This window comes from Scheffersomyces coipomensis (genome assembly GCF_036884675.1).
Source record: "Scheffersomyces coipomensis strain NRRL Y-17651 chromosome Unknown DFJ63scaffold_7, whole genome shotgun sequence".
Lineage (NCBI taxonomy): Eukaryota > Fungi > Ascomycota > Pichiomycetes > Serinales > Debaryomycetaceae > Scheffersomyces > Scheffersomyces coipomensis.
Window position 1 is genome coordinate 59,205 of NW_027042898.1, and position 26,716 is coordinate 85,920.

The 26,716-nt window shown below is 31.8% G+C and overlaps 14 protein-coding genes across 14 annotated transcripts; 7 read left to right on the forward strand and 7 right to left on the reverse strand. All coding sequences in view use genetic code 12, as the record gives it.

Annotated features, from left to right (window-relative positions):
* Window positions 1-2: 2 nt before the first annotated feature.
* Window positions 3-2,360, reverse strand: DFJ63DRAFT_337270 (uncharacterized protein; the record flags this gene model as incomplete). The annotated part of the gene is made up of 1 exon (XM_064908528.1): window positions 3-2,360. One exon carries the CDS (start codon window positions 2,358-2,360, stop codon window positions 3-5), a length of 2,358 nt encoding a protein of 785 aa, XP_064759883.1.
* A 194-nt stretch (window positions 2,361-2,554) lies between these two features.
* Window positions 2,555-4,937, reverse strand: DFJ63DRAFT_232048 (pre-rRNA-processing protein ESF1). The gene has a single exon (XM_064904247.1). It carries the CDS (start codon window positions 4,786-4,788, stop codon window positions 2,749-2,751), a length of 2,040 nt encoding a protein of 679 aa, XP_064759884.1. The 5' UTR covers window positions 4,789-4,937; the 3' UTR covers window positions 2,555-2,748.
* Window positions 4,938-4,970: 33 nt separating this feature from the next.
* Window positions 4,971-6,923, reverse strand: DFJ63DRAFT_290157 (TLD domain-containing protein; the record flags this gene model as incomplete). The annotated part of the gene is made up of 1 exon (XM_064905287.1): window positions 4,971-6,923. One exon carries the CDS (start codon window positions 6,921-6,923, stop codon window positions 4,971-4,973), a length of 1,953 nt encoding a protein of 650 aa, XP_064759885.1.
* Window positions 6,924-6,937: 14 nt separating this feature from the next.
* DFJ63DRAFT_320688 (uncharacterized protein) lies at window positions 6,938-8,123 on the reverse strand. Its single transcript, XM_064907227.1, has 2 exons — window positions 8,013-8,123; window positions 6,938-7,927 (listed from the first exon to the last, which is right to left on the reverse strand). Exons 1-2 carry the CDS (start codon window positions 8,049-8,051, stop codon window positions 7,220-7,222), a joined length of 747 nt encoding a protein of 248 aa, XP_064759886.1. The 5' UTR covers window positions 8,052-8,123; the 3' UTR covers window positions 6,938-7,219.
* A 372-nt stretch (window positions 8,124-8,495) lies between these two features.
* Window positions 8,496-9,932, forward strand: DFJ63DRAFT_323580 (protein kinase; the record flags this gene model as incomplete). Its single annotated transcript, XM_064907531.1, has 1 exon — window positions 8,496-9,932. One exon carries the CDS (start codon window positions 8,496-8,498, stop codon window positions 9,930-9,932), a length of 1,437 nt encoding a protein of 478 aa, XP_064759887.1.
* A 146-nt stretch (window positions 9,933-10,078) lies between these two features.
* Window positions 10,079-11,146, forward strand: ERP5 (Erp5p). Its single transcript, XM_064904243.1, has 2 exons — window positions 10,079-10,446; window positions 10,519-11,146. The coding sequence occupies exons 1-2, from the start codon at window positions 10,225-10,227 to the stop codon at window positions 10,951-10,953; spliced, it is 657 nt and encodes a 218-aa protein (XP_064759888.1). The 5' UTR covers window positions 10,079-10,224; the 3' UTR covers window positions 10,954-11,146.
* Window positions 11,147-11,338: 192 nt separating this feature from the next.
* UBA4 (Uba4p) lies at window positions 11,339-12,661 on the forward strand (the record flags this gene model as incomplete). Its single annotated transcript, XM_064905289.1, has 1 exon — window positions 11,339-12,661. One exon carries the CDS (start codon window positions 11,339-11,341, stop codon window positions 12,659-12,661), a length of 1,323 nt encoding a protein of 440 aa, XP_064759889.1.
* Window positions 12,662-12,680: 19 nt separating this feature from the next.
* On the reverse strand, window positions 12,681-14,572 carry DFJ63DRAFT_229338 (transcription factor TFIIIC subunit). The gene has a single exon (XM_064904240.1). The coding sequence runs from the start codon at window positions 14,354-14,356 to the stop codon at window positions 12,701-12,703; it is 1,656 nt and encodes a 551-aa protein (XP_064759890.1). The 5' UTR covers window positions 14,357-14,572; the 3' UTR covers window positions 12,681-12,700.
* Window positions 14,573-14,620: 48 nt separating this feature from the next.
* On the forward strand, window positions 14,621-15,964 carry DFJ63DRAFT_315185 (uncharacterized protein; the record flags this gene model as incomplete). The annotated part of the gene is made up of 1 exon (XM_064906504.1): window positions 14,621-15,964. One exon carries the CDS (start codon window positions 14,621-14,623, stop codon window positions 15,962-15,964), a length of 1,344 nt encoding a protein of 447 aa, XP_064759891.1.
* A 1,687-nt stretch (window positions 15,965-17,651) lies between these two features.
* Window positions 17,652-19,283, forward strand: ALP1 (Alp1p; the record flags this gene model as incomplete). The annotated part of the gene is made up of 1 exon (XM_064905298.1): window positions 17,652-19,283. One exon carries the CDS (start codon window positions 17,652-17,654, stop codon window positions 19,281-19,283), a length of 1,632 nt encoding a protein of 543 aa, XP_064759892.1.
* A 570-nt stretch (window positions 19,284-19,853) lies between these two features.
* DFJ63DRAFT_290249 (uncharacterized protein) lies at window positions 19,854-20,246 on the forward strand (the record flags this gene model as incomplete). The annotated part of the gene is made up of 1 exon (XM_064905294.1): window positions 19,854-20,246. The coding sequence occupies one exon, from the start codon at window positions 19,854-19,856 to the stop codon at window positions 20,244-20,246; it is 393 nt and encodes a 130-aa protein (XP_064759893.1).
* Window positions 20,247-20,266: 20 nt separating this feature from the next.
* Window positions 20,267-22,131, reverse strand: DFJ63DRAFT_232500 (aspartyl aminopeptidase). Its single transcript, XM_064904249.1, has one exon. It carries the CDS (start codon window positions 21,768-21,770, stop codon window positions 20,286-20,288), a length of 1,485 nt encoding a protein of 494 aa, XP_064759894.1. The 5' UTR covers window positions 21,771-22,131; the 3' UTR covers window positions 20,267-20,285.
* Window positions 21,902-23,086, forward strand: BIG1 (Big1p). The gene has a single exon (XM_064904239.1). The coding sequence runs from the start codon at window positions 22,034-22,036 to the stop codon at window positions 23,009-23,011; it is 978 nt and encodes a 325-aa protein (XP_064759895.1). The 5' UTR covers window positions 21,902-22,033; the 3' UTR covers window positions 23,012-23,086.
* A 75-nt stretch (window positions 23,087-23,161) lies between these two features.
* Window positions 23,162-24,841, reverse strand: DFJ63DRAFT_323587 (uncharacterized protein; the record flags this gene model as incomplete). Its single annotated transcript, XM_064907532.1, has 1 exon — window positions 23,162-24,841. The coding sequence occupies one exon, from the start codon at window positions 24,839-24,841 to the stop codon at window positions 23,162-23,164; it is 1,680 nt and encodes a 559-aa protein (XP_064759896.1).
* Window positions 24,842-26,716: the final 1,875 nt, after the last annotated feature.

The following is a 26,716-nucleotide window of genomic DNA, read 5'->3' on the forward strand; positions in this document are numbered from 1 at the left end:
ATTTATTTAGGCTTGATGTAAGTGAAGGATTCATCGACAAATTTTTCAAAATAATTAATGAAATTATCTTGATTCATAAATTGTTTCCAATATTGATTCTCAACTCTTGGCTCAATAGGCGTTTGTGACCTTCCTGAAACGGTGGTCTTGGTTTGGACTTGGCTTTTTCTATTTAAGGATTGACGCTTTGGACCAATGGGGGTTTCTGATTGTGTAACTTCTTCTCCAGTTTGAGTAGCAACATCAATACTATTCCTCTTGGTGTTTAAACTTGTAGCAGTGATCTTATTATCAACTTTGCTTAGGAAGATTCTATATGTATGTGGGGTACGGAAGTAACCTTCATCTGATGAAACTTCGCTATTTCTATTCTTGTTGTAACTTTCTTCAATAGCTTGAATAGTTTCTTCTCTTTGAAATAAACTATCTCTCTTCATTCTCTTCATGGAACCAGAACTTTGTTGTGGTGGTTGTGCTAGTGGTTGTCTTTGCTGAGATGAAGTCGGATTTTTCGCAATCATTTTTGGTTCCAAAGTAGTGGGCTTGCTTCCAATTGGTGTCACAGGTAAAGGTGGTAGTTCTTTATTTGGAGGTGGATTTTTTGAAGTTCGTTTAGTGACAACTACTTGTTCCACTCTTTTAATAGTTCCAACTCTATTAGTTACTTTTGTTTTACTTCTTGTTGGAGATGGTGCTGGTCTAGTAGGGATATAACTTGAAGGACTATCTGAGATTTGATAATTCAAATTGGGAATCAAAAGTTTAGAATTATCAAACCCAGAATCACTAGCATCATGAAAAACATCTTCATCAGCTGCTGTACTAAGTGGAGACTCAAGAGCTTGTCTTTGGACAGGAGATTTGATAGATGATGGAGTACTGTCAACAATCATCCTAGGTGGTGTAATTGAACTTTTCTTCACAAATAATTTCTTTAAACTGCCAAACTTTTTATTAAATTTCGAAGTTGGATTTTGATCCTCCTTCAGTTTTTGTAAATCTGATTCATCTTGTAAATTATCTAAAGTTTGTTCAATCTTGGTAATATATTTCATATTAGGATTAGGAGATGGTACTTCTTCTTTATCATAATTCTCAAATTCAGCAACCGTTTTCGCACCCACTTTCTTAGGAGTACTAGTTTCGTTAGGAAATACTATAGGTGATAATAACAATTGTGTAGCTTCTAATTCTGGTTCATTGTTATTAGATCCTTCTGAAAGTTCTGGAATAGGTCTGTTAATAACTGTTCTTTTAGCGGTACCGATTTCAATTGGTGGTGTCATAGGAGTACTGAATCTGCGAGAGCTATTTTCAAAGAGATCGTTGTCTCTCTCGTGCGGTGATGCATTTGGAGTAGAAATCAAGTTAGTGGTAATAATATTGTTAAGTGTGGTTGGATTTGTTTCTAACGACGAAGATCCAACTGTAGTACTTGAACTTTTCCTCTTCTCCAGCTTTTTAGGAATTTCAAAAATTCGATTTCTTTTGCTACTTCTATCAGGTAAATCCTCATAATTGACCATTTCAGGACTATCTCTATCTGATTCTTTTGTAGATCTAATAGGTGACCTCGTAACCATTTTCACCGGCTGTGACTTAATTATAGCTAATTCAGCACTACTCATTTCAGGACTCTTCATATATGAATCAATTTCTTTGGATAACCTATCAAGTTCTTTAATGGAACTGACTGGTGATTGTGATTGTGAGAGAGAAGGCGAATCAATACTATCAAGTGGAAGAGTAACATTGTGTCTAACTGGTTGATTACTTCCACTTTTCAATGATTTGCTCAGTTCTTTACTAGGACTTTCAGTTCTGGGAGCAGAGATATTGGAAGTGTCAGTTTTAACGTTATCTGTGGAATCGACTGGATCTATACTGGACTTCTTTTCTGACTCTAATCTGTTATCTGGTTTGGATGTCTTGAAAGCTTCAGCTGAATTCGATTCAAAAATCTTGGACCTAGTTGGTAGTGGCAGAAGAATTCTGAATCCAGTGAGAGTTTCTTTGTCAATGGCACTAGAAGAAATTGAACTCTTTGAAGTTCTCTTGCTGGAAATACCTGGTTCGTTATTTCTTAAATCAAAAGTAGAGAATTTTTCAGCAGAAGCCACTTTCTTACTTCTTCCAAGGGCTTGATCCAAATTTTTAGATTGTGGATCTTTAAGTATAGCTGCAGTTGATTTCTTAATTGGATATTCTTCCACATTTGATTTCTGAATATAATTGCTAATGTTAGGATTTGGAGATATAAAGAGTCTTGAAACCCTTTTTGGAACAGGAGCAATGGTGGCTGATTCGAACCCCAGTTGATTTGTCTCGAACTTTGAGATCAAAGCTTGAATGCCAGACATCTTGATTTGAATCTTTAATTGGTTTCAAATCAAACTAGGAACCAAAAGCTTTCGAACATCTTCCAATTTTTATACATTTTTCAAGCTTAGTGATCGTGACAACCCACTACTACATTATTCTTGAAATTACCCCTACATAATATTAGCAGAATAATTGAAAATTTTATAAAGGTAGTTGCAAGGTGATGTTTAAATAGTTGGTCCCTCCCTATACTTTTAGGGCAGCATAAACTTGCAGCGAAGCGCTTTTGAAGAAGGTGCAAAAAAAACTTTTGCCCTGTTTTGTCATTGAAGTAATTCTATGCATATAATAGATGTAATATCTAACCTATCATGTTTATATATTTAATGCAATTAATTAAAAGTAAAATTCTATAATACACTATACTTATTTTCTATATTTCAGTTTAATTTTATTAACTAATGAACCAACTTCATCATTACCGCCATTTTTATTATTAGAGTTTTGATTATTTTTGTGATGTTTTTTATTTTGTCTGTTATCTTTATTATTTGTTTCATCACGATTTCTTTTAGAACGTTCGTTTAAAATCTTTTTCATAGTTTCAGTCTTCTTAAACTCACTATTTGTTGGATCAATGGCATAATCGTGATTTTCAAATATTTCATTGAAACGAGGATCATTCAAATCGGCCTCGAATTTATCTTGGGTTAATTCTGTATCGATATTCTTTCTACCTTTCTTATTCTTCTTTGATTTTTGCTTTTCGGCTTTAATAACATCTTTCATATTGAAATGTTCTTCTTTGGATTCATCATCCATCATTAATAACTCTAATTCAGCCTTTGATTTTTCATCAACAATATTATGCTTTTTATTCTTGTTTTTATTCTTCTTATCTTTAGCTTTAGAATCAACACCATTTTCTTCATTCTTCTTTTCCTTTTCAGCCTGTTGGGTTTCTTTCAACTTGGCAAGTCTTCTCTTTCTACGTTCCTTTTCTTTACGTTTATAGGAATCAATTGTAGACTCGTCTTTTTCTTGTTCTGGTTCTGGTTTCTTTTCTTCTTCGTTCTTTAAACCAGGAGCAAAAGTAATTTCCATGTCAATATCGTCTTCATCGTCTTCATCATCTTTACTTCCTTTTTTACCAAATGATCCGAAACTACCTCCTAATAAATTCTTATATTTATCTTTCAAACTTGAATCTTCGGCATCACTTCCATCAGAATCAGATGCAAGATATGCTTTGAAATCCATTTCATCGATTTCTTTTTGGGATAATGGTCTTGATGATAATGTTAATCTATCTTTTGGAGTTTCATCCCAAGTTAATTTCACTTTTGAATGTTGTAAAGCATCCGTTACAAAAGTAGAATCTGGTTTATAACTTGATGACACTTTGGTACATATATCCTTTGCTTCTGATTCATCAAATTCCATATCTTCAGGTATATATCTTAAATCAAATATATTGGCAGTTGATTCATATTCTGTACCATCACAATTATCATAAATCTTTTTGGCAGTACTAACGGAATCACATTTCACTACTGCGTAGTAATATCTTAATCTTTGTAATTGATAACGACGTAAAGCTTTACTATCATAATCTTCTTCGCCATCATCTTCTTCGTATAATTTTCTTGCAGCTCTTTCTAAATCATCTTTATTATTGACATCAATTTCATCATCATCAGAATCTGAATCTGATTCAACTTTCTTTTTCTTGGACTTGAAAAGATCTCTTGGTGGACCTTCTATTTCTTCTTTTTGCATTTGTTCTTTACCAAATTCTGATGGATAAATAGTGATTGATTTTATAGATCCTCCTGCTGGAACGAAAGAAACAAATGTAGCCATTAAATCTACTGCCTTAAGGTTATCCCAATCCATATTAACGACAGCGAAACCGGATGATGGTTCACCTTCTTCTGGTTTTCCTTCTTCGACTTCTATTTCTGAATCTTCATCAAGTTCGACTTCATCTTCGGAGTCTGAATCTGAATCTGATTCTGATTCACTAGATGCTTCATCTTCGGATGCAGAAGCAATACCTTCTCCTCTAGCTCTATCAAGTATAGCCTCTACATCTTCAACTTCGGATTCATCTGATTCCTCTTCCTCTTCATCATCATCATCGTCTGATTCCTCTATTTCTTTCTCATCAACTTCTTCTTCTTCATCTTCCTCATGTTCATAAAACTTTTCAAGAGCCTTAGTGGAGTCTTCATCCTTTAATTTTCTACCATATCTATCTATCTTGACATGTTTACCAGTAGCACCAGCATTCAATTTCTTTAATTCTTTTCTACTGAAACGTTCATCAACTTTGATTTTAAAATTCTTCAAGTTTGGTAAATTGAATCTTGGATCATTATGCACCGATTTAAATCTACTATCTTTTGTAACTGGTTCATTACGCGAATCAGCATTATTTGACCCTTTCTTATCCCCTTTAGCCATAATAATCTGTGTAATCTTGTAGACGTTTTCAAAGTAAATAAATGATTTACAAACTTTACATACTAATCAAAAATAAAAAAATTATTCACAGAATAAAAATAAAAAAAAATTCGATGCGGCTCATCTTTCCCATCGCGCACTATAAAATATGCCATTAAATATATGTATATTTGATTTCCTACTTAAACTGAACCACCATTAGCATTATGATTACCTACTAACCCTACCATTTCCAAGAATGCTCTTTCCTCTCCAAGACTTCTAAGATTAACACTTTGTCTTGCTTCCGCTTGTTTTTCTTCCCATTGCCATTGTTTCCGTTGTTCTTCTAATTCTTTAGTTGATCCAACCCCCCACACTTCTAAATCAGTAATCATAAATCGATCTTCGAAATCAGTTAATTCAATTTGTTCTTGAGTTGATTTCTGGAAATAACTAACTGCATGAGCTGACAGAGTTGAAACATGTCTGAATACTGCGAATTCTAAATTTGCTTCAATTGTAAGAGAGACTTCTCCTGGTAAGAATTTCTTGACTCCATTTTTATTAACGGGTTGATTATTACCAAATCCTAATCCTAAACCAAGATTATTGAAATAAACCAGTTCTCCCTTTAAAATTGCATTATGAGTACTTTTGTAAACATCTACTCGAGGTTGAATAGAGAAAATAATACTTTGTTCATCGCCAAAATTCCTCTTATTCGAATTTCTCCAAGGTTGATAGATTAATACACCATAAGTGATCTTATCATTTTCAGTTTGCCAATCCTTTAACGAATTTTCCAGAGATCGGAAAAATTGAGGATATTCAGATTTAAATTGTTGATATCTCATATTACTGGTGATAGTTTTGTTTTTTAATCGTTTGCCACTGACAATAAGTAAAGTTGGAGCTTGCCATTTGAATATTTTCAGTTCTAATGATCTTATTGAGAATCCTGATTCTGACCCAGCGTATAATTTGACTAGATTTTTATTAGAAATATTGATATTAGATCCTAGATTAGTCAAAATTGTACCAATTAATGATAAGGAGGGTAAGTTGACAAGTCTAGTTTCAACAAATTTGGCCGATATAGATTTCTTTGATTTTGTTGTTTCTGGAGGTGCTTCTTCTTCTTCCTCATTTTCCTTATTTGAAGTAGAGTTCTTTCTACTTCTCTGCGATATTAATGAAGAAAGGAATCCATATTTGAATAACATAGTAAACCCTTCATTAAAGAATTTTGGTAAGAGATTATCAATGGTATGTTTGAATTCAATGAAATTTATAGTTTCAGTTTTAACATTTTGATTCGTAATATTTAATTTGAAATATCTTAATAAGAATAAAGCATTATTCTCAAACTCTTGCCACCTCTCTCTGATACCTTCGTTCAATTGATCATACATCTTATCATGATTCATCTTTGGAATGGAGTTAATAATTAGGAATAACGTTATCAATTCAAGTAAACTATGAGCATTTATAGATAATGATTCCACATCCACATCATCAAAATTATCAATCAATTTGAAAGTATCCCACTTGATTTTTCTAGTTCTGACATTAATAGGATCATCATCAAGGAATGGATCGTGTAATTCCAAACTATAAGGTTCTAATTCACCTGGTGGGATGACATTCTCTATATATTCTGGTTTCGTTATAGGGGTGGGTTCTTCTTCACTATCTCCTAAAGCCAATGAAATAAACAAAAGTTTAACATAATCAAACTCTTTATTGAATATTTTCTTATATCTTCCACTATGGAATATGCATGCCACTAACAATTCCTCAATCGATAAACCATTCATCTTACCTATTTCATAATCTTGAATAAAGGGGAATTTCCCTATAACTTGAAATGAGTTATATAAAAGATTCAACACACATTTGAATTGAGGACTTACACTTGAATTATCTTCATTCTTATCATTTGATAATTGACAAAGATAAGCAAGGTCACTGGTAGTTATGATGTTCTTTTCTTTAATATTGGTGATATTTAATTTTGAGGCAATGGTTTGCAACTCAATAGGTCTGAACAATAGCACACATCGAGCATTGAATAATTCCTTACATTCACTCTTGGTGAATGATTCTAGAATCTGACTACTAGAACCAGTTAGACCACTTGTAGCTTGACCCATGATGTTTTATCTTAAGTAATGATTGATGACATTGGATGGCAAAGGAAATAGAGGATTTTAAATTTGTAAAGAAGGTAACCAGATCATTTTTTGGTTGTGAGTGAGAATCCAAAATAGAAGTGCCGTACAGAAACTTTTTATAAAGTGGAGGGGGGGGGGGGGGAGATTTTATTAAGATTAATTAGATTATATATAAAGATATGGGTTATTAGTAGAGATATTATTAGGTATGACATGAGAATACTTTTATGGTATTTTGGTTTATAAATTATGTCAACATGGTAAGTTTAAAAGTGTTAATTAAAGAGAACATTTAAGTAATCCTTTGATCTTCTTTCTAAATCATAGATAAATCTATGAACACCAGCTAAGATTCCAGTAGCACCTAAAATCTCAACTTCATCATCGTCATCACCGGTGAGTCTTTCATTGTATTTTCTATCACTAAGATCTTGTTTTAATAATGCTTTGGTGAAAGAAACAAATACTAAATTGAAGTATATTCTAATAGCAGTGATAGCTATAGTAGTAGCGAATGTAACATATAATTCTCTTACTAAAGATGCTGATTGGGAGGATAAGTCTGGAGTTGTTGTTTTACTAGTAGTAGTAACTGGTAATCCATAATCTTGATCAGCTGCATAATCATTTCCAACAGCACGCTTAGCATAATCAAGTGAGTTTGATTTAACATCTTCCAGACTGAACCAGAAATAGATGAAATAAATGGTATACAAAAGTCCAATAATGGTATCGATTGTATATATGATAGATGCTAATGACATCTTTCTAGCATTCTTTGGTCTTGTTTTTAAATTGATTAATGCTGAAATATAAAATGGTAAAGTGAAAATAGAAAGCACATTGTATAACCATTGCCAGAAGTTAATAGGATGGCCGGTGAAGATGGATAAGATACCATAGATCCCACCTGCTTTGTTTAAGATAGCAATGCCCAATATTATTTCAATCCCAATGAAAAGAGGTATTACACCCATGAATCTCTATAGTTTGTTTATGTTAGTAATGAGCCCCTATATCGATCACAACCACAAGGTAAATCCCTGTTTAATCCCAACGTGTACATACTTGTGGTAGTATTCTATTCAATGATGTTGATAAAGCCATGTTGTATCTATCTGTTCTATAATTGTACCAATGTCTTGGGGGGTTATCAAAGGGTTGGCGTAGTATATATTCCCACAGATCAAATTGTTTTTGGAAATTTACTGAAGAGCGATCATCACTCAAATAAAAAATGAGTGAGGGTAAATTTTGTATAGTGATTTAACACAAATTACTCTATAATTACTCCAACTGTAATTATTCAATTGGTTTGTCTAACTGAATACTGTCATCTTTTCTTTAAGATATTGTCAACTATCTTAACTAAGGTTTACTAAGATAATTGACTTAATTAATTGTGTTATTCATTATAATATTGTTATACTATGAATAAATATCCTGTATATAAACCAAGGCATCATATTTAAAAAAAAATTATTTCATTAAACCAAAATAACTACTATAGATATATACTATTTGATCAGACCACAATTTGAAGGATATAGAATGTCCAAAGAAGATATCATAGATAATACTGCCAACCTAGATTTGTCATCTTCTGATACAGACTCAGATTCAGATAATGAAACTAATAATAATGAAAATGGTAATGTTCAACCTAAGACTTTAATTGATAGAGCAGAGATTGTTAAGAAATATGCTGATAAGATTAAAACAGATCCTATAAAGAAAGGTCCTAAAGTGACTAAGGATAGAGCCAATAGAGCTACTGTTGAACAAGTACTTGATCCTAGAACTATGGCCTTTTTAGCTAAAATCTTCAACAAAAATATTATTTCTAGAATTAATGGATGTATAAGTACAGGTAAGGAAGCTAATGTATATCATGGAGATCATGAAGATCCTGAAATTACCACTCGAGAATATGCCGTCAAGATTTATAAAACATCGATTTTAGTATTCAAAGATAGAGAAAGATATGTTGATGGAGAATTCAGATTTAGAAATTCAAAGAATCAAAGTAATCCTAGAAAAATGGTTAAAGTATGGGCAGAAAAGGAATTTAGAAATTTAAAGAGACTATATACCAATGGAATCCCATGTCCTGAACCAATAGAATTAAGATCACATGTGTTAGTAATGGAATATTTAACCAAGGGAAAAGGTCAACCATCGCCAAAATTAAGAGATCATCCATTTAAAGATGTAGATGAAATCGTTCATTATTATCAACAAATGTTATTTTATATGAGAAGAATGTATCAAGATTGTAAATTAGTCCATGCTGATTTAAGTGAATATAATTCAATTGTTCATAAAGATAAATTATATATCATTGATGTATCTCAATCAGTTGAACCTGATCATCCTATGGCCCTTGATTTCTTAAGAATGGATATTAAAAACGTTAATGATTTCTTCTCCAGAAAGAAGATTAATGTATATCCAGAGAGATTATTATTCAAATATATTATAGATGAAGGTGAATTATTAGGGCTTAAGGATAATAGTGATGAAGAATTAGGAGCTTATTTAGAAAAATTACCTTTAAAGACTGAAAATGATGATGAAGTTGAAGATGAAATCTTCAGATCAATTCATTTAGTTAGATCATTGAATAATTTAGAAGAAAGAGATTTTGAAAAGTTTTCCGAAGGTAAAGTTGATACATTAAAACAATTAGTCGATGATAAAGGTGAGAATGATGATGATGTCGACAATGACAGTGAAAGTGAAGATGACGATGAAGATGAAGATAGCGATGAGGACGACGATGATGACGACGATAGTGAAGAAACTGACGACGATAAAGAATGGGTTGAAAAGGAAGATGGTATTCCAAGAGGTAAGAAGTTTGAAGATAAAGATGAAAAGAAAGCTAGAAAGGAGGCTGCAAAATTAGCCAAGCAAGAGAAGAGGAAAACCAAAATGAAAAAACATATCAAGAAGAAAATCGTCAGTAAGAGAAAAACAGGAAAGTAAATAACCCTATTAGCATATACATGTACATACATATCAGCATTTAGATTAATAGATACCATACACAATTCTTCTACAGAAGGATTGCAAAAATTAAAGTTGTCTCACTGTATACCCCAAACGCGTTATAAAAGGAGACTCACCCAAATTTATGAACTTTCGCACGACTCGAACTGTGAAAAAAAAAATCGAAATCAAGACACGAAATAACAAAAACAAGTTTGAATCAAAAGGTACGAACTAAACCAACAAGGGACTATTGATTGTTTAAGGTAACTCCATATATAAATACAAGATGTTGAATTCAGTCACTAGTAAGATAATTGCATTGGTATTGATATTTGCTCAGTTGAGTAATGCTTTACATTTCTACTTGAACACTGGTGAAACCAGATGTTTCTTTGAAGAATTACCGGAAGATACTTTAGTTGTTGGTAGAATCGATGCTTATGAAAAGAATGATCATAATGGTGAATTTGATCGTAATTCCAACTTAAGAGTTCAAATCACTGTTGACGTATGTATCCATTAATGTTTTATGATTATGTTTATGTGTTGAATGTATTGGTACTAACTAATATTATTATAGGAAACTTTTGATAATGATCATAGAGTTGTTTCTCAAAAATCATCACCAAGTGGTGAATTCACTTTCACTTCATTAGATTCAGGTGAACATAAATTCTGTTTAACTCCAGTTTATTCTGATGGTTCTCGTGGTAAAAATCATAGAATTTTCTTTGATGTTGCTCTTGGTTCTGCTCATGATTATGTTGATTCAAAATCTACCAAAAAGATTGATTCATTAACTCTTCAAGTTCAATCCTTAAACAAAAAATTACAAGAAATCCATTGGGAACAAGAACATATGAGAGAAAGAGAAGCTATCTTTAGAGATCAATCTGAAAACACCAATTCAAGAGTGGTTAAATGGACCATTGTTCAATTAGTTGTCTTAGTCGGTACTTGTGTATATCAATTACGTCACTTGAAGAGCTTCTTCGTTAAACAAAAGATTGTTTAATCAACCATATAACAACTGTCTGTTTAAGAAAAAAGTAACTAAGTAAATGAACGAAAAATCCCATATATAATAAATCTTTTTAGAGATAAGTTAGTACTTAGTCTGGTATCAAACTTGCTTTTCTCGAGTTTTTCATAAATATCCCATGTCTATTAAACTAGTTTAAACCCTCTTAATGTATAAAATCAGTATATCATAATATAAATTAACTTAAATTATAAACTATCGTATCAAGAATTATACCGTGCAACTCCACATTGCAAAAAAAAACTGTACGATGCTCTCATATGATGTACTGCTAAAAAAAATTTATAACTCTAAATTACAAAGCCCGTCTTCCTTTTTAAAAGAAGTTATAATTATACAAAGATATCAAGTTTAAATCATGTCAAAGCCTTCTTATGATGAACTCCTATCAAGGATAAAGGAGTTAGAGCTTGAAAATGAAAAATTAAAACAAGTCAGCAAGCCATCACACGTCTCATCAGATAGCCAAACATTATACCCAAAAGTAGATGAGTACTTTTCATTAGATGAATATAAAAGATATGGTAGACAAATGATAGTGACAGAATTCGGATCATTACCTTCCCAGATCAAATTGAAGAAATCAAGTATTCTTGTGGTAGGTGCTGGTGGGTTAGGATGTCCTGCCCTTCTTTATTTATCAGCAGCTGGGATTGGGAAAATAGGTATCATCGATGATGATATAGTTGATATAAGTAACTTACACAGACAAGTATTGCATACTACTGATAATGTAGGAATGTATAAATGTGATTCAGCTAAGAAATACATATCTCGATTAAATCCTCATGTCACAGTGGAAACTTATCCCTTCAGACTTTCTAATGATAATGCATTTGAAATCATCTCAAAATATGATTTAGTCCTTGATTGTACTGATGCTCCAGCAGCAAGATATTTAATCAACGATGTATCAGTATTATGTGGTAAGACTATAGTCAGTGGGTCTGGGTTAAAATCAGATGGTCAACTTTCAATATTAAATTTTGAAAATTTCGGTCCATGTTATAGATGTTTTTATCCAAAGCCTCCAGCTCCAGAATCCGTTACATCTTGTTCTGATGGTGGTGTTATTGGTCCAGCTATTGGATTAGTTGGTTTAACTATGGCCATCGAGACTATAAAAGTTTTGACTGACTATTATACCAAGGATAATTTTAAACCTTTCCTTGCTCAATATACTGGTTATCCTCATCAACAAATAAGACAGTTTAAAATGAGAAATAGAAAACCAGATTGTGGGGTTTGCGGTGATTCGCCTCAAATAGATCAATCCACCATTGAAAGTAATGCTATCAATTATGCTGCCTTCTGTGGAAAGTTTGATCCAAATGTATTGGATGCTAAATACAGAATAAATGTTAAACAATTACATGATATCAAAAATCCAATCCTTATAGATGTTCGTCCTAAAGAACAATTTCAAATCACCAAACTACCAAACTCAATAAATATTCAATGGGATCCAATATTTAAAAAATTAGATAGCATAGATGATTATTTACCTTCTGATTTCAATAAGGAATTAGATGAAGTTTATGTTATTTGTCGGTATGGTAATGATTCACAATTAGCCGCAAAGAAATTAATCGAAGAGTTTAAGTTTCCTACAGTTAAAGATGTTATTGGTGGATTAAATCAATGGAGTGATCAAATTGATCCAAAAATTCCTAAATATTAATTTATATAGAGTCATATACATGTACATAAATAAAACCATTTACGCTTCGGGATCTAATCTTTCAACGATTAAAAGACCAGATAACGTACCTGCGCTATATAATGAAGACCCTGTAGCATTCTCATTCCATGATATTGATGATATAACAGTTTGAGCTGGTTCAACGGGGAATTGAGAAGGTTCTTCACTGGGGATTAATTCATAATCCGCTGAAAGTTCTAAACTTTCCTTTAATCTTAATTTCCAAAGTTTGAGAATCTTCATCATCTTATTATTGGGTTTACCTCCATTAAGAAACTTTCTACTATGATTAACCACAAATAAATCTCCTCCAGATGTACCGGTTAAAGTTAATGGATGACCTAATCTTTCTGAAGTTTTGGTTGATGTTATAAATGAATCCAATTTAATTAATAGATTAGAACCTTCATGAGGACTTCTTATAAAATTGAATCCAAGAGTATCTTGGTTTGGAGTTCCAATAAGGGTTTGAAGGGCTGGATTATAAGTTGGTGTAATGCTTGATTTAGCAGAAAGTGGTAATATAAGTCCTTGAATAGAATTCAGATATTCAAATGCAAGAGATTGTATACCAAGAGAATTGATCACTATCACATAATGATCTGGTTCTGGTTCTGCTGTTACTAATGATGAAATTGCACTACTGGCAACTTTTGATATAAAGGAGGGTACTAATACATCATTCTCATCAAATTGTGATTCAAGTTTATAATAAGGTAAAATAAACTCTGCGATACAACCATCACTCAAACCAACAAGAATCTTATCATGACCAATAAAATCAAATGTAGTTACAGATACTATGTCAATCCCACTTGATACTGGGATAGAATATGAAAATGATGGTTTTATAAGTTCAGCAAATTGAGGTCCATTAGTAGTAACTTTTATAAGATGTACTTTCCCATCCGTGAAACTCCCCACTAATACTCCCAATGACTTTTTATCACCTTCTATGTTTATAGGTAACCAATTAAGATTATTTGTTGCACCTATATCGGTAGTTATGTAGAATTTTATCATTTCAAGTTTATTATCTTGAAGATTATATTTCCAAATCTGGATACCTGATTTAATATTCTTTTGATCAGATAGAGTAGGGAATAATGACAATTCTTCATTGTTGATTGTGTTTTCGATACCATCATGGCCATAGATTATTGATACAGCAAGATAATGTTCTTTAATTGATTCATCTAATTTTCTATATAACCATTTTGTAGATGTTATATGACCACCTGTGTTTAAAAGATACCCCTTTCTAGAAACAGAATCCAAGGAGAATGGTTGTGATATTTTCAAAGTATGGAGTTTATTGGTACTTCCTTTCTTTAATGATAATACTAAATCTGATTGGAAGGTATTTTGAATTTGATTTTTATCTATACCTTTAAATTTTGCATCTGGAATATGTAATTGTTTGATATTTACCGATATCAATTCTTTCGGTACGATGACTTCTTGTTTAATCTGGTCTAATGTATGTTTCTCATCTATATAAAACAATGATTTCTCCCAAGCTGTCCTATACTTTGTAATGTATTCATATATATCATTATTATATCCATAACTAAATCTGAATCTAGCTTTGAACGATAAACTTCGGATTGATTTGGCTAAACTTGAAGATGAAGCTGCACCCGCACTTTTCTTTGATGTTGCTGCTGGAGCCATTGTTATGAATTTAAATGATACTGATAGATGTATGGATAGATCAATGGTTGGTTTAATGATTCTATTTAAGAAATGAAAACATTGAAACCTGTAAAAAATTCCAGGTCCTTTCTCAAATTGTAAATCTGAAAATTAATCTGTAATTAAATTGACTTAAACTGTAATCTTATTTTTAGTACAAAAAAAATTGAAAATATCAACTCAGATATCTTTACGAGTTATTACATCAAGATTAGCCCATATCATGAATAAATTTACATCACTATGAGTAGTTCAATTAATGAAGATAGTAGCGATCGGGGACAGTTGTCAAGTTCACCATCGAGGGATAAGAAGAGATCATTTGGATTGGAAGATGATTTTTTTTCATTAAGTTCATCCAGTGATAAGAAAAAGAAGAAGAAATCAAAGCATAAATCAAATCATCATCACCATCATCATCATAATCATCAACTGGATATAAATGAAAGTTTCGAAGATAAAATTATACTGAAAGACTCTGTGCTTGATATTAGAGATAAATCTGAAGATACAGATGTAGATATAATCACATCATCAATAAACAATGCTAGTAATAGTGACACAAACAAAGATGTGGTTGAAGTTACGAGGAAGATAAGCGCTATAGTTGATAGAGATGCTATTCGATCACGATTACAGAAAACGCTTAAGAAGAAACAACCTGATACCAAGAAAGATGAGTTATTATTGGATGATGAGACAGAAGATAAAGAGTTGGAGTTTTTTCGAGAAGATCGATCATTTTCACCTTCAGTACCTGAAAATGAAGATTTATATACTTTTACTGAAGAAAATGAAAAGAAACGACAATATGTGATAAAAGTAGTTATTAAATTAGATGTTCCTACTGATTTTAATCCTATTGAATCAACTGATTTTGGGACGAATGGAATTAAAAAATTTGAAAAAATTCAAAGATCAATTCTAAAATATTTTAAAACAAAGTTTACATCATCAGGGTTTACTCCAGTCCAAATCAAAGCATATGATTTTGAAAACACAAGTTTAATTTGGGTTGAAGGTAAGATGGAGATGAAACCATTTTATAAACCCAGTACACTTCGAATTAAACCTCCTATGGATATTTTAACCAATACTGTACATCCCACTGTTATCAATTGTTTATTAATACCGAAGGAGAATGTCAATAAGCTTGAATTATACTTTGATAAACGAACATTGACAGTGCCAATTGATATAGAAGAAGAAGTTGAATCATTTATAGAAGATGAAATTCAAGAGGTTAATAATATTGGATATAGTAGTGTATTAGATGATGAAGATGAAGATGCAGACTTAGATGATGGTGAATTGGTTGAGACGGTTGAGATTGACGATGAAGAGAAAGATGAATTTTTCACCATTGGATTAAAAGGGAAAGACAATAAACGAATATCTATAAAAGTATCACCAAAGACCCAAATTCGAAAATTATTATTACATTATTTAAAGATTAAGAATATTGATGAGAAACTGATTAATATTAACAAAGCGAAATTGATATTTGACGATGAAGAGTTGGATTTAGACGGAATAGTAGAAAACACTGAGTTAGAAGAAGATTATGAAGTTCAAGTTGTAATATAATGTAAATAGGACTATAAAATAATAAATAAACCAAAAGTTTAGATAAAATATTTTTCGCATCAATAAGAAATTTTGGAGATTTTAATTTAAGGTTGATGATCATTAGATAAGTCCTAGCAAATGGAATTGGTCTTAGTTGTGGATGAAGTGAATAAAAAGATTAGCCAAACAGTGCATAAATCAAAAAAGGATTATCCATTTAGTTTTGAGAAACGTATATTAAATTATTGTGAAATTGAATGATTTTGTGAGTTGAGGGTATTTGGCGGTAATTCAAACTAGGAATTGGGGAATAAAATCAAATGTCATGCTATAATGATAGAGTTTTTACGAAGCAGAGGTCCACAACTGTGAAATTAATCAATTTAACTTCATAACCACCACCAAAACTATGAGAACCGGCATCGCTAATACAATTGAAATTAAAGATACGAAAAAAAGCGATGAGCAAGTCCAAATAAAAAAGTATGGAGTCAAGTTAATGATAAGGACTCATTTAAAGAGAATGGGTAAGTGATGACGATTAGAATTCAACTCTTCTTCCATATATAGAAACGAAATAGAAGCATTCTTCAAACAATACGAATTCTAAAAAGAAATCAAATCAAATCGAAACGGCATATTTCCATTATTAGAATAATTCTATATAAACTGTGCATTCCCCTTAGTCTCAATTAAATATAGTTTAAACTATAGTGATTAGATCCACAATTTATTTAACAACTGCTAATTGCAAGATTAGTATTGATTTACGACCATATAACTTCGAATGCAGCAAAATCAGCCGCCAATTAAACATAAATTCCACAAAATTGAAAAATGCCCTGAAAAAAATGACAAAAAGAGTCACGTGAAATAATGTGATTGCAAAAAAATAATAGATTCTTTTTCTTAGAAACCAACAACCTCCTCCTTATTTCCCATTACGGCAAGTTCCATTAACTACTGACTATTGACTATGTGTGACCAAGTGATGAGACGATATTTACTTAATTGCAAATAATTCTTTAACAGGGCTTTTACTTCTGGCTTAATTATATAGAAGCTTGGTGTAATTATGTCATTTTAGATGTCTTACTAATTATTTCTAATCCTACTTATACTTCTACTATTGATTTCGAATGAGCAGATGTCAAGAGTTAATCCATGACATATCTTTTCATTATAGCTAATGGCCACAAGCAAAATAGTGTACCGCTAATAAAATATTTATTATTATTATTATTATTATTATGCTTAGCACATATCCGCTATTAAAATTAATTAATTAGTTAGTTGCCACAACTAATAACTGCCTATCAAAACGGTCTATTTCAATTACGGTAACTTGTATAACTGTTTAAATTTCTTAATTTCACGAAACCGAAACAGGTTAAGCTAAACTTAACTTAACTAAACTGTGGTTCTTTCATCAATTACAACTTGAACAAAAATGGAATGCTCTGCTTAAATATTTCGCGGCGTTCACACTCCTAAAAAAATTTTCTGTGAATTTCTTTTTTTACTGTTCCCGCTTTCTGGTTTTGATTGCAAATCGGATACCTTAAGCTTAAAATGTTTGTATAAAACCTCCAACTTATGTCTCCCATTTTAACCTTTTTATGATTGATTTATTTACTTAGATAGATCGATAGGTATATCTTTTATCAGGAATTATCTGTTTACTTTATCAATTATCCTAGTCATAATGTCTTACATTGATTCAGATAGTCCTAACCAGGAAAAATCAAGTCTTACTCATGATTTAGAAAAAGTCACTAATGATGATGTTAGTTCAACTGATAGACAAATTGCTCAAACTGAAAATCTTAATAGATCTTTAAGAGGTAGAACCATTAATATGATCACCATTGCTGGGGTTATCGGTAGTGGTCTTTATTTAGGGACTGGTAAAATGTTAGCTACTGGAGGTCCATTATCAATGCTTTTAGCTTATGTTGTCATTGGGTTAATTGTATTCTTTATGATGTTAAGTTTAGGAGAAATGTCAGTTCAATATCCTGTTTCTGGTTCTTTCACCACTTATGCCAAGAGATTCGGTAGTGATTCTCTTGGGTTTGCTATCCTTATCAATTATTGGTTTAATGATGCTTGTTCTGTAGCTGGGGATTTAACTGCTCTTCAATTAATCTTTGAATATTGGACTGATTTCCATTGGTATGTTATTTCCATCATCTTTTGGGTTTTCTTATTATTCCTTAATGTTATTCATGTTAGAGTTTATGGTGAAACTGAATATTGGTTAGCATTATTAAAAGTTGTTACTATTTTTATCTTTTTCATTATTAGTATTGTTGCTAATGTTGGTAAAAATCCAGAACATGAATATATTGGGTTCAAATGGTGGAGTTATGGTGATGCTCCATTTGTAAATGGTATTGCTGGTTTCTCATCATTATTCGTTTCAGCTGCTTTCGCTTTAGGTGGTTTAGAATCAGTTTCTTTAACCGCTGGTGAAACTAAAAATCCAACTCGTATTATTCCAAAAACTATTAAAGCTACTTTCTGGAGAATTGCTATCTTTTATGTATTCACTGCTTTCTTTATTGGTATGAATATTCCTTATGATTACCCAAATTTAAACACTAAAACCGTTGCTACTTCTCCATTCACCATTGTTTTCCAAATGGTTGGGGCTAAAGGAGCTGGTAGTTTTATGAATGCAGTTATTATGACTTCTTTACTTTCAGCTGGTAATCATGCTTTATTCGCTGGTTCAAGATTGGCCTTTAATTTAAGTACTCAAGGTTATATTCCAAAGATTTTCACCAAATTAAATAGATTTGGTATTCCTTATGTTGCTGTCATTTTTACTTGGTTCTGTGGTGGTTTATGTTTTGCATCTTCCTTCGTTGGGGCCGGTACTTTATGGAATTGGATTCAAAGTATCGTTGGTCTTTCAAATTTAATCTCTTGGTGGTTAATTGGTGTTGTTAGTTTAAGATTCAGAAGAGGTCTTGAAAAACAAGGTAGAACTCATGAATTATTAATGAAAAATTGGTCTTATCCTTATGGTCCATGGTTTGTGGTTATTTTCGGTGGATTTATCATTTTAGTTCAAGGTTGGTCAACTCTTGTCCCATTCCAAACTGCTGATTTCTTCCAATCATACTTGGAATTAGGTATTTTCCCATTATGTTTTATTTTCTGGTGGTTAATTGTTAAAAGAGGTAAAGATAAATTCATCAGAGCTGCTGATATGGATTTCGATACCGATAGATATTACGTAACTCCCGAAGAACAAGAAGAAAATGATTATGCTGATAGCTTAAAAGGATGGAAAAAATTCAGATACGGATTTGTCGAAAGTTTCCTTTAAGCAACCTTTTCAATCTCCCCCACCCTCGGTATATCTTTTCATTTCTTCTCATGACAAACATGTCGTTTCATTTCTTATTTAGCATTTTAATATGTAATATGTACTATAGTTTTTAATCATTAATATCTAATATATTGGCATTTAATATTCGTATAATATATCATCGTGTGACTCGTAGTATGTTTTTGTTTAGTGAACGTTTCAATTTTGATTGCAAATTTTTAGTGTGCGAAGTTGCAATGAATTTTAACTTTTGTATAAAATATGACTAGAATGTCCCTAAACTATCGATAAGTTTTTTAGGATTACAATCACTGATAGATAAAACAGCTTGAGATGGGTGTATATTTATTATGCTGGTTATGGTTTGTGTTTGGAGTGACAAGTCAAATAGTCACACAAGTAGCAATAGTTGAAGTCTACGTGCAACCAGAGCCTACTACAAGCTTCAATCCTACTCAAGTTGAAGTAGTAACTATTGTTGAAACTTCAAACCCTACCACCGGTCTCGATGCTGCTATTTATTCATATACTGGTACTTATTCCCTTAACACTACATTTGCTGAACAAATGCTAGACCTACACAACACCAAACGAGGCCTTCATGGTGCTACAGACGTTCATTGGAATAATACTTTATTTGATTATGCAGCAGCTTATGCTTCAAAATATGATTGCAGTGGTGTCTTGACTCATTCTGGTGGTCTTTATGGTGAAAACTTGGCTATTGGTTATTCTACAGATGGTGCAATGGAAGCTTGGTACGATGAAGGTAATAATTTCCCTTATGGAACTGAAAGTGAATATAATCATTTCACTCAAGTTATTTGGAATGGGTCTACTTCTATCGGTTGCTCTCCAAAGTATTGTAATTCAGTATGGGGAACATATATCATATGTTCTTACTTTCCAGCTGGTAATGTCATAGGATATGAATCAGAAAATGTATTTCCTCCTATATAGTCTCATCTATATATATATATATCTTTATATGTACTTTATTTAAAGATGATCACATAAGATTTTTTCATCAATATCTACATAATGTTCAAAGAATCCCTTAAATAAATCTGTTAATTTAACCACATCAAATGTACCACCAGTTTCTCTAATTGAATGCATGGATAATTGAGGATTACCTAAATCAAGAGTTCTTATACCTAATTTGGCAGCTAATATTGGCCCAATGGTTGAACCACATGGTGAATCATTTCTAACCACAAATAATTGTAATGGGACTTTGACTTGTTCGGCAACTTTCTTTAATAATACTATACCTGGAGAATTAGTAGCATATCTTTGATTGGCATTGACTTTTATAACTGGACCAGCATTTAATTGAGGTCTGTTTTTCTTTTCATATTTATCTTCATAATTTGGATGAACACCATGAGCCATATCAGAGGATAATAAGAATGATTTGGCCATTGTTTCATGGAAATAATCACCTGAACCATTACCATCGAAATCAATGGCAGTTAATCTTTTAAGAATATCTGGTAAAAATGTTGAATCAGCTCCTTGAGCAGATTTAGAACCTATTTCTTCATGATCAAATAAGGAAATTAATTGAATACCCTTTTGTTTATGAACTAATTCCAATGATTCAATTAAACCCACTGTAGCAGTATAACAAGAAGTTAAGTTATCTAAACGAGGAGAAAATATGAATTCATCATTTAAACCACCAATGGTTGATTTTTGATGATCGAATAAAACCAATTCAAAATCTTCAATTTGTTCAACTTCAACATTGATTTCCTTGGCGATTAATTCAATTAAAGACTTATTATGTCTTTGAATCACGGTTTGAACTGATACAAATTGTTCTGGGGTTAATTGTAATTCAGGATCATCAGCACATGAATGGCCTTCCTTTTTCTTTTCAGCGGCAGCTTCCAATTCATTCTTATCAATGGATGTTTGACCTGCAATAGGAACTAATTTGGTTTCTTTATTGAATTCAAATTTAGTATTCACTTCTCTATCTAAATGAATAGCTAAAGTTGGAATTCTTAATAATGGTTTATCAATTTTAATCAATTTAGGAACGTATTGTCCATTTTCAGTAACATAAACTCTACCAGCAATAGATAAATCTCTATCAAACCAAGAATGAGCAATCAAACCACCATATTGTTCAACACCAACTTGAATAAAACCTTCTGATGTTTTATTGGAAATTGGTTTGATTCTTAAACATGGTGAATCAGTGTGAGCACCCACGATAGCCACCCCATTACCGTTTTTGAAACTTTCACCAACAGTGAAACCAATTAAGGATGAGGCATTTCTAGTGACGAAGTATTTACCCCCTTTCTTAATACTGATATTAGACCAATTTGAACGTTCTGAAATTTCAGTAAATCCAGCTTCAACTAATCTTGATTTAACAGATTTAACAGCGTGATAAGGAGTTGGGGAAGCATTGACAAAATCAACAAACCCTTGGGCATATTTCAATGCTCTTTCAGTTTCGTCAGACATACTTGGATCTATGTTTATATCTCTGAATCTTGGTATCTCTCCTTACTTCACCCTGAATAGAAGCTGTCAAAATTTTTGTCCTTCAGGAACCCCAAAAGAGTATGCGGCTCCAAAAAATCTTAAAAAATAAAAAGAATAAAAGTCGCGTGCCTTCGAGCGCGTGATCAATTTTGAACTGATTAATTCTGGTAACTTATTATTGATTCACTTGTATAACGTATGAACAGCAACACCATCAGTTACCAATTCAACAAGCAAACATTATGAATATACGACAACTACTATTACTTACTCATTTACTTTCGATAGTCGCTTGTTTACAAACCGTGCCAGTGATAGTGGCGTCACACAAACTTGTACCTGATTTGAAGAGTGAAATCAGATCAGATAATCTTGAAGCTCATAATACTACAAGTGTTACCAACTTGATCAAAAAGTTGATAACTCAATGTTCCAGTGATGAATATGTACTTGTAAATATACCAGGTTTGACATTGGATGATGTGACTGATTCAAAAAGAGATTTATGGCCATATGTGAGGAATTATCTTAAATTGTCATCTACTTTAGTAGGATTGCCTTGGGTTCATGGAACATTGAATTATAAGTTTCTTGAAAAGTATATCATCAAGAATTGTCAAGCTGAAGCCATCTATGTCAATCGAGTTGATGATAATGAGGTCCAACCTTACTATGATGTTCGTACTAGAGCCATAGTTGTTAATTTACCTCCCTTACCTGAACAAGATGATGTACCAGCAAGATTACAAAAATTACTTGAATATGATGAATTAATTAGAAAGATATTAAGGAAGTTACCATCACCACATTTCACGTTAATAATCTCCAGTGATGTAACTTCATTAACACATCCTGTACCAACTCCTCACATAAAGGCTAATCCTGAAGATTTTGAAATCTTTAATGAAATAGTGAATCATGAAAGTCGTGAAACTGAATATGAAAGAAACGATCGATTTAAATCAGTTGAGCCGGTATGGTATGAACCCAAGACTACTGAGGATCGTTATCTCAGAAACAAGAAGAAAGATGAAATTCATTTATTTAATTATGAGTTATGGAGTAAAAATGAAAAATTAGTATCAACTATTATCGTTATGATTTTAGGATTATTCTTAATGAAATTTATTGAATGGTTTAATAAATTTAAACAATATATCATCGAGTCAAACAAAAGGAAGAATCAATTAATCATTGATCAAAACAAAAGGATAGATTAAATAAAAGCTGAATTTTTTTTATAGCATATACTAAGTTTATTAATATCTTATATAAAAATATATATACAATTACGTACGTTAAAAAATTGTCTTAAGCAAGTAGGAAAGCAAGTAGCATTAGGAAATAAAATGGTTTATGAATAATGTAATCTATGCTTCTTTTGACCATTCTGGGTCACTTGGAGCAGTTTCTGAACTTGTTTCAGTAGCTTCGTGATAATCATCATCTTCATCCTCATCTTCAGCATCAGCTGCACCACCAACATCTTCTTCCTCTTCTTCATCATCTTCTTCATCGTCATCTTCATCATCATAATCTTCTTCATCGTCACTTACTAAGACACTTGCATCAAAATAAAGGAAAGGTTCTAAAGCAGAAATATCAGCAGAAGCAACCACTCCATCTAATAATAATTCACTCATAATCTTACCAGTTCCAGGAGCATTATTTATACCCCAACATGAATGACCAGAAGCTAAGAATAAATTAGATACATTAGTTTCACCAATTAATGGACCACTTGAGGATGGAACATCTAGTACAGGTAAATAACAAGCTTGTCTCTTTAAAGTATGACCTTTTTTCAAATTTGGCGATATTTTACCCACTTGTCTGAATAATTCATCACATTTTGATTTTACAATTTCAACATCATCAGTAGTTTCAGGAACATCCACAGTAGAATCCCCTTCTCCACATACATAAACTTCATCTTGTCTTGCATAAATTTCAGGAGAAATATATTTATAAGGACCTGTTTTAAATTCAGTGAAAATGGCATAAGGGGAGACGGTTTGATCCTTAAATGGAGCTACTGTGATTGAATGAGCTCTTAATCCACTTATAGGACAATCAGGTAAAATTTTTGAAGTCCAAGGACCAACAGTTAATACAATTTGATCACCGGAAATAGTATGAGCGGTTGATGAATAATCTGATTTTAATGATGATGGTTGATAACTTACACCAGTTGCTGAACCAGTTTCCAATGAAAATTGGATTTTGTTAACTTTACCAATGATGAATTCAATGGACCCCTTACTTAATTCAACTGCTTTCTTTAAGATAAAAGTGGTGAATTTATAAGGATGCACTTGAGCAGTTGTATCAGTACCACCCAAAGTTGAACAATTACTGATTAAAGCTGAATTGATCCAGTTTAAATCAGTTGGTAATTTACTTTTTGTGTGTTTAGATTTATTATTGTTATTAGTTGCAGTATTATTGGTGGTGAAACTTGAATCACTTGGTATTGATGATTGACGAGTTGCTCTTGATGTCTTTTTAGGAGGTTTATTGATGGATGAAGAAGAATCTGAATCATGAGATACCGGTATTTTTATAGAATCTTCAATTTTTTCATTTTCATTCTCAGTGGTGGCATCATTTTTCTTTTCAGAACTTGGTGTTATTACTATTCCATCACTTTGATGGGCTGAATCTTCTTCTTCGTCTTCTTCGTCTTCATCTTCATCGTCAAGGTGAGTTAAGTCACCTTCTAATGATACAGTAGTTAATCTTCTATAACCCCATTCATCAACCCCATTATATTCATCAGATAATTTTTGATGTAAATCAAACGATAGAGGTACTATTTGAGCTGGAAAAGCCCATAAGGCCAATAAACCACCTGCTTTCCCACTAGCACCACTAGCAACTCTTTTACTTTCAATGATTGTAATATGATATTTTTCAGGATCGAATTTAGGATGAGTTACAAGATAATAGGCGGTACAAACCCCCATTATACCAGCACCCACTATAATGATATGTTTTTTATCTTTATGTCTACCAGATGGTAATGATTGAAACTTTAGATAATCGGTCATGATTGATATATTTGATTATATGAAGGATATGTATGCTAATGATAATGATAATGATAATGGATTAATGAAGGTAATGACTTAGGTCTTAAGAATATAAAGGGTTTGTTTAAACTTGGCTAAACGGATTTTCTCAAGAATTTTGTATGAGAGTGTGTTATTTATCGTATGATAAATAGTAGATTAACAATAAGCTTCACAAAAATGAAGGGGTATAATGAAAAATATATTGAGAATTTTTGAAACTTAGGCAACCCGGAAAGATTCTAATAGATTGCGATGGGAAGATACAAATTAAGTAGACGTATCTACTTATGATTATGATATGAGATGATATGAGATTATATGTTGTGGTAGTAAAAAAAAGTATCAATGAATGAAACTAGTGATATACTTAAAATTAAATAAACAGGTTTATTTAACTATGAGGATTACCTGAAATGATGGAGTCAAGAATGAAATGAATCAGTTAATCTATAGGGGGTGATAAATCTCAATCAGTGATGGGAAACCCTTACGAAATGGTCTGATGATATGATGTGGGGGGTTTATATTGTAAAAATAACAAACACAACAGAAACAAAACAAGTTGATAGGATGATAAGAACCTAATATCGATTAAACTTTAATGGATTGATGGATGAATGAATAGATAGTTTAACTTTGTTCAGATGTATGTCTTTGAGGGGAGGAAGTGTTGCCACACTATCAATGTCTAATGATTTGTGGGTATGTGTGTAGGGTTGGTGGGTGGGAATGGGTTAGTAATTATTGACAACTGTGATTTTGGTGGAGTTGGTTGAGATTTATTTATTACTTAAATTTTGTTTTGTCTGTCACTCTCTCTCTTGAGTGTCTGTCTGAACTCTCACTTTCACTTTCACTTTAAAAATTGAATGATTTTTTTTTTTTGTTTTAAATTTTTTTAATTTTAATTTTTGTCTGGAAATCAAAATTTTGTGTCTGGTCTGTGGGAAACTAATATTGACTTGTATTATTAATACAACATTAGATTATTAGATGGAACGTAGCACAATGATTATAGTAACTAAGTTTTGTATAGTTTTAGTTGTGATTTAGTATGGCATGGCATTGTCTAGAAGCCAAGTTTAGTTCAAACTCCAACTATTATTGGATATATTTACTAGAGCAGGGTTAAATTAAAACGTTCGCTCTTGCCTCAAATATTGCTACCACCTATTTGGCTATTACTACTACCACTAAGCATTTTACAACACTTCTTCTTCTAAGTTATGTAGTGATATACGCTAAGTTTTATTTCGATTTCGTCTTTTCTTTTAAAATGCCAAGTTATATTTAAAAAGTTACTAATGGCATTATTCTTCTATTCTTACCATTTCTGTTTCCCCCTCTTCTCTACTATGCTTATCTCTTCTCTCCGTAAGCGAAAAGGTTCACAATTGTATTTTTTGCTTTGCTCGTTTTTGTCTGATATCTCATTTGCTTAAATTTGATGCCGAAGAATCCTCAGTTATTAATATTAATGACATATAAATAAGTAGTGGGACAATCAACTATCGGGGATTGATATCACTCATATCAACTTTATCATCGATAGTATATCAATAACTGTCATTTGATCAAACTAGTAGATATTGCAACAAACGGTTTCATTTATTCGATCATTATATACAGTCCTATAGATAAATAATCCCGTAAAATGACACAAATTTTTTGTCCGATTTTCTCTTATAAAAAAAAGAACAAGGAACTCAGAAAAAAAAAAACAGGTGATTTTTATGTACAAATTGTCTATTTCAATCTCAAAAAATGTCTGATATTTTTAAATTTTAGCTTAAATAGCACTAGTTTGTTTTTAATTTTATGTCTGAATTATATTCATTTGATTGCAAAACG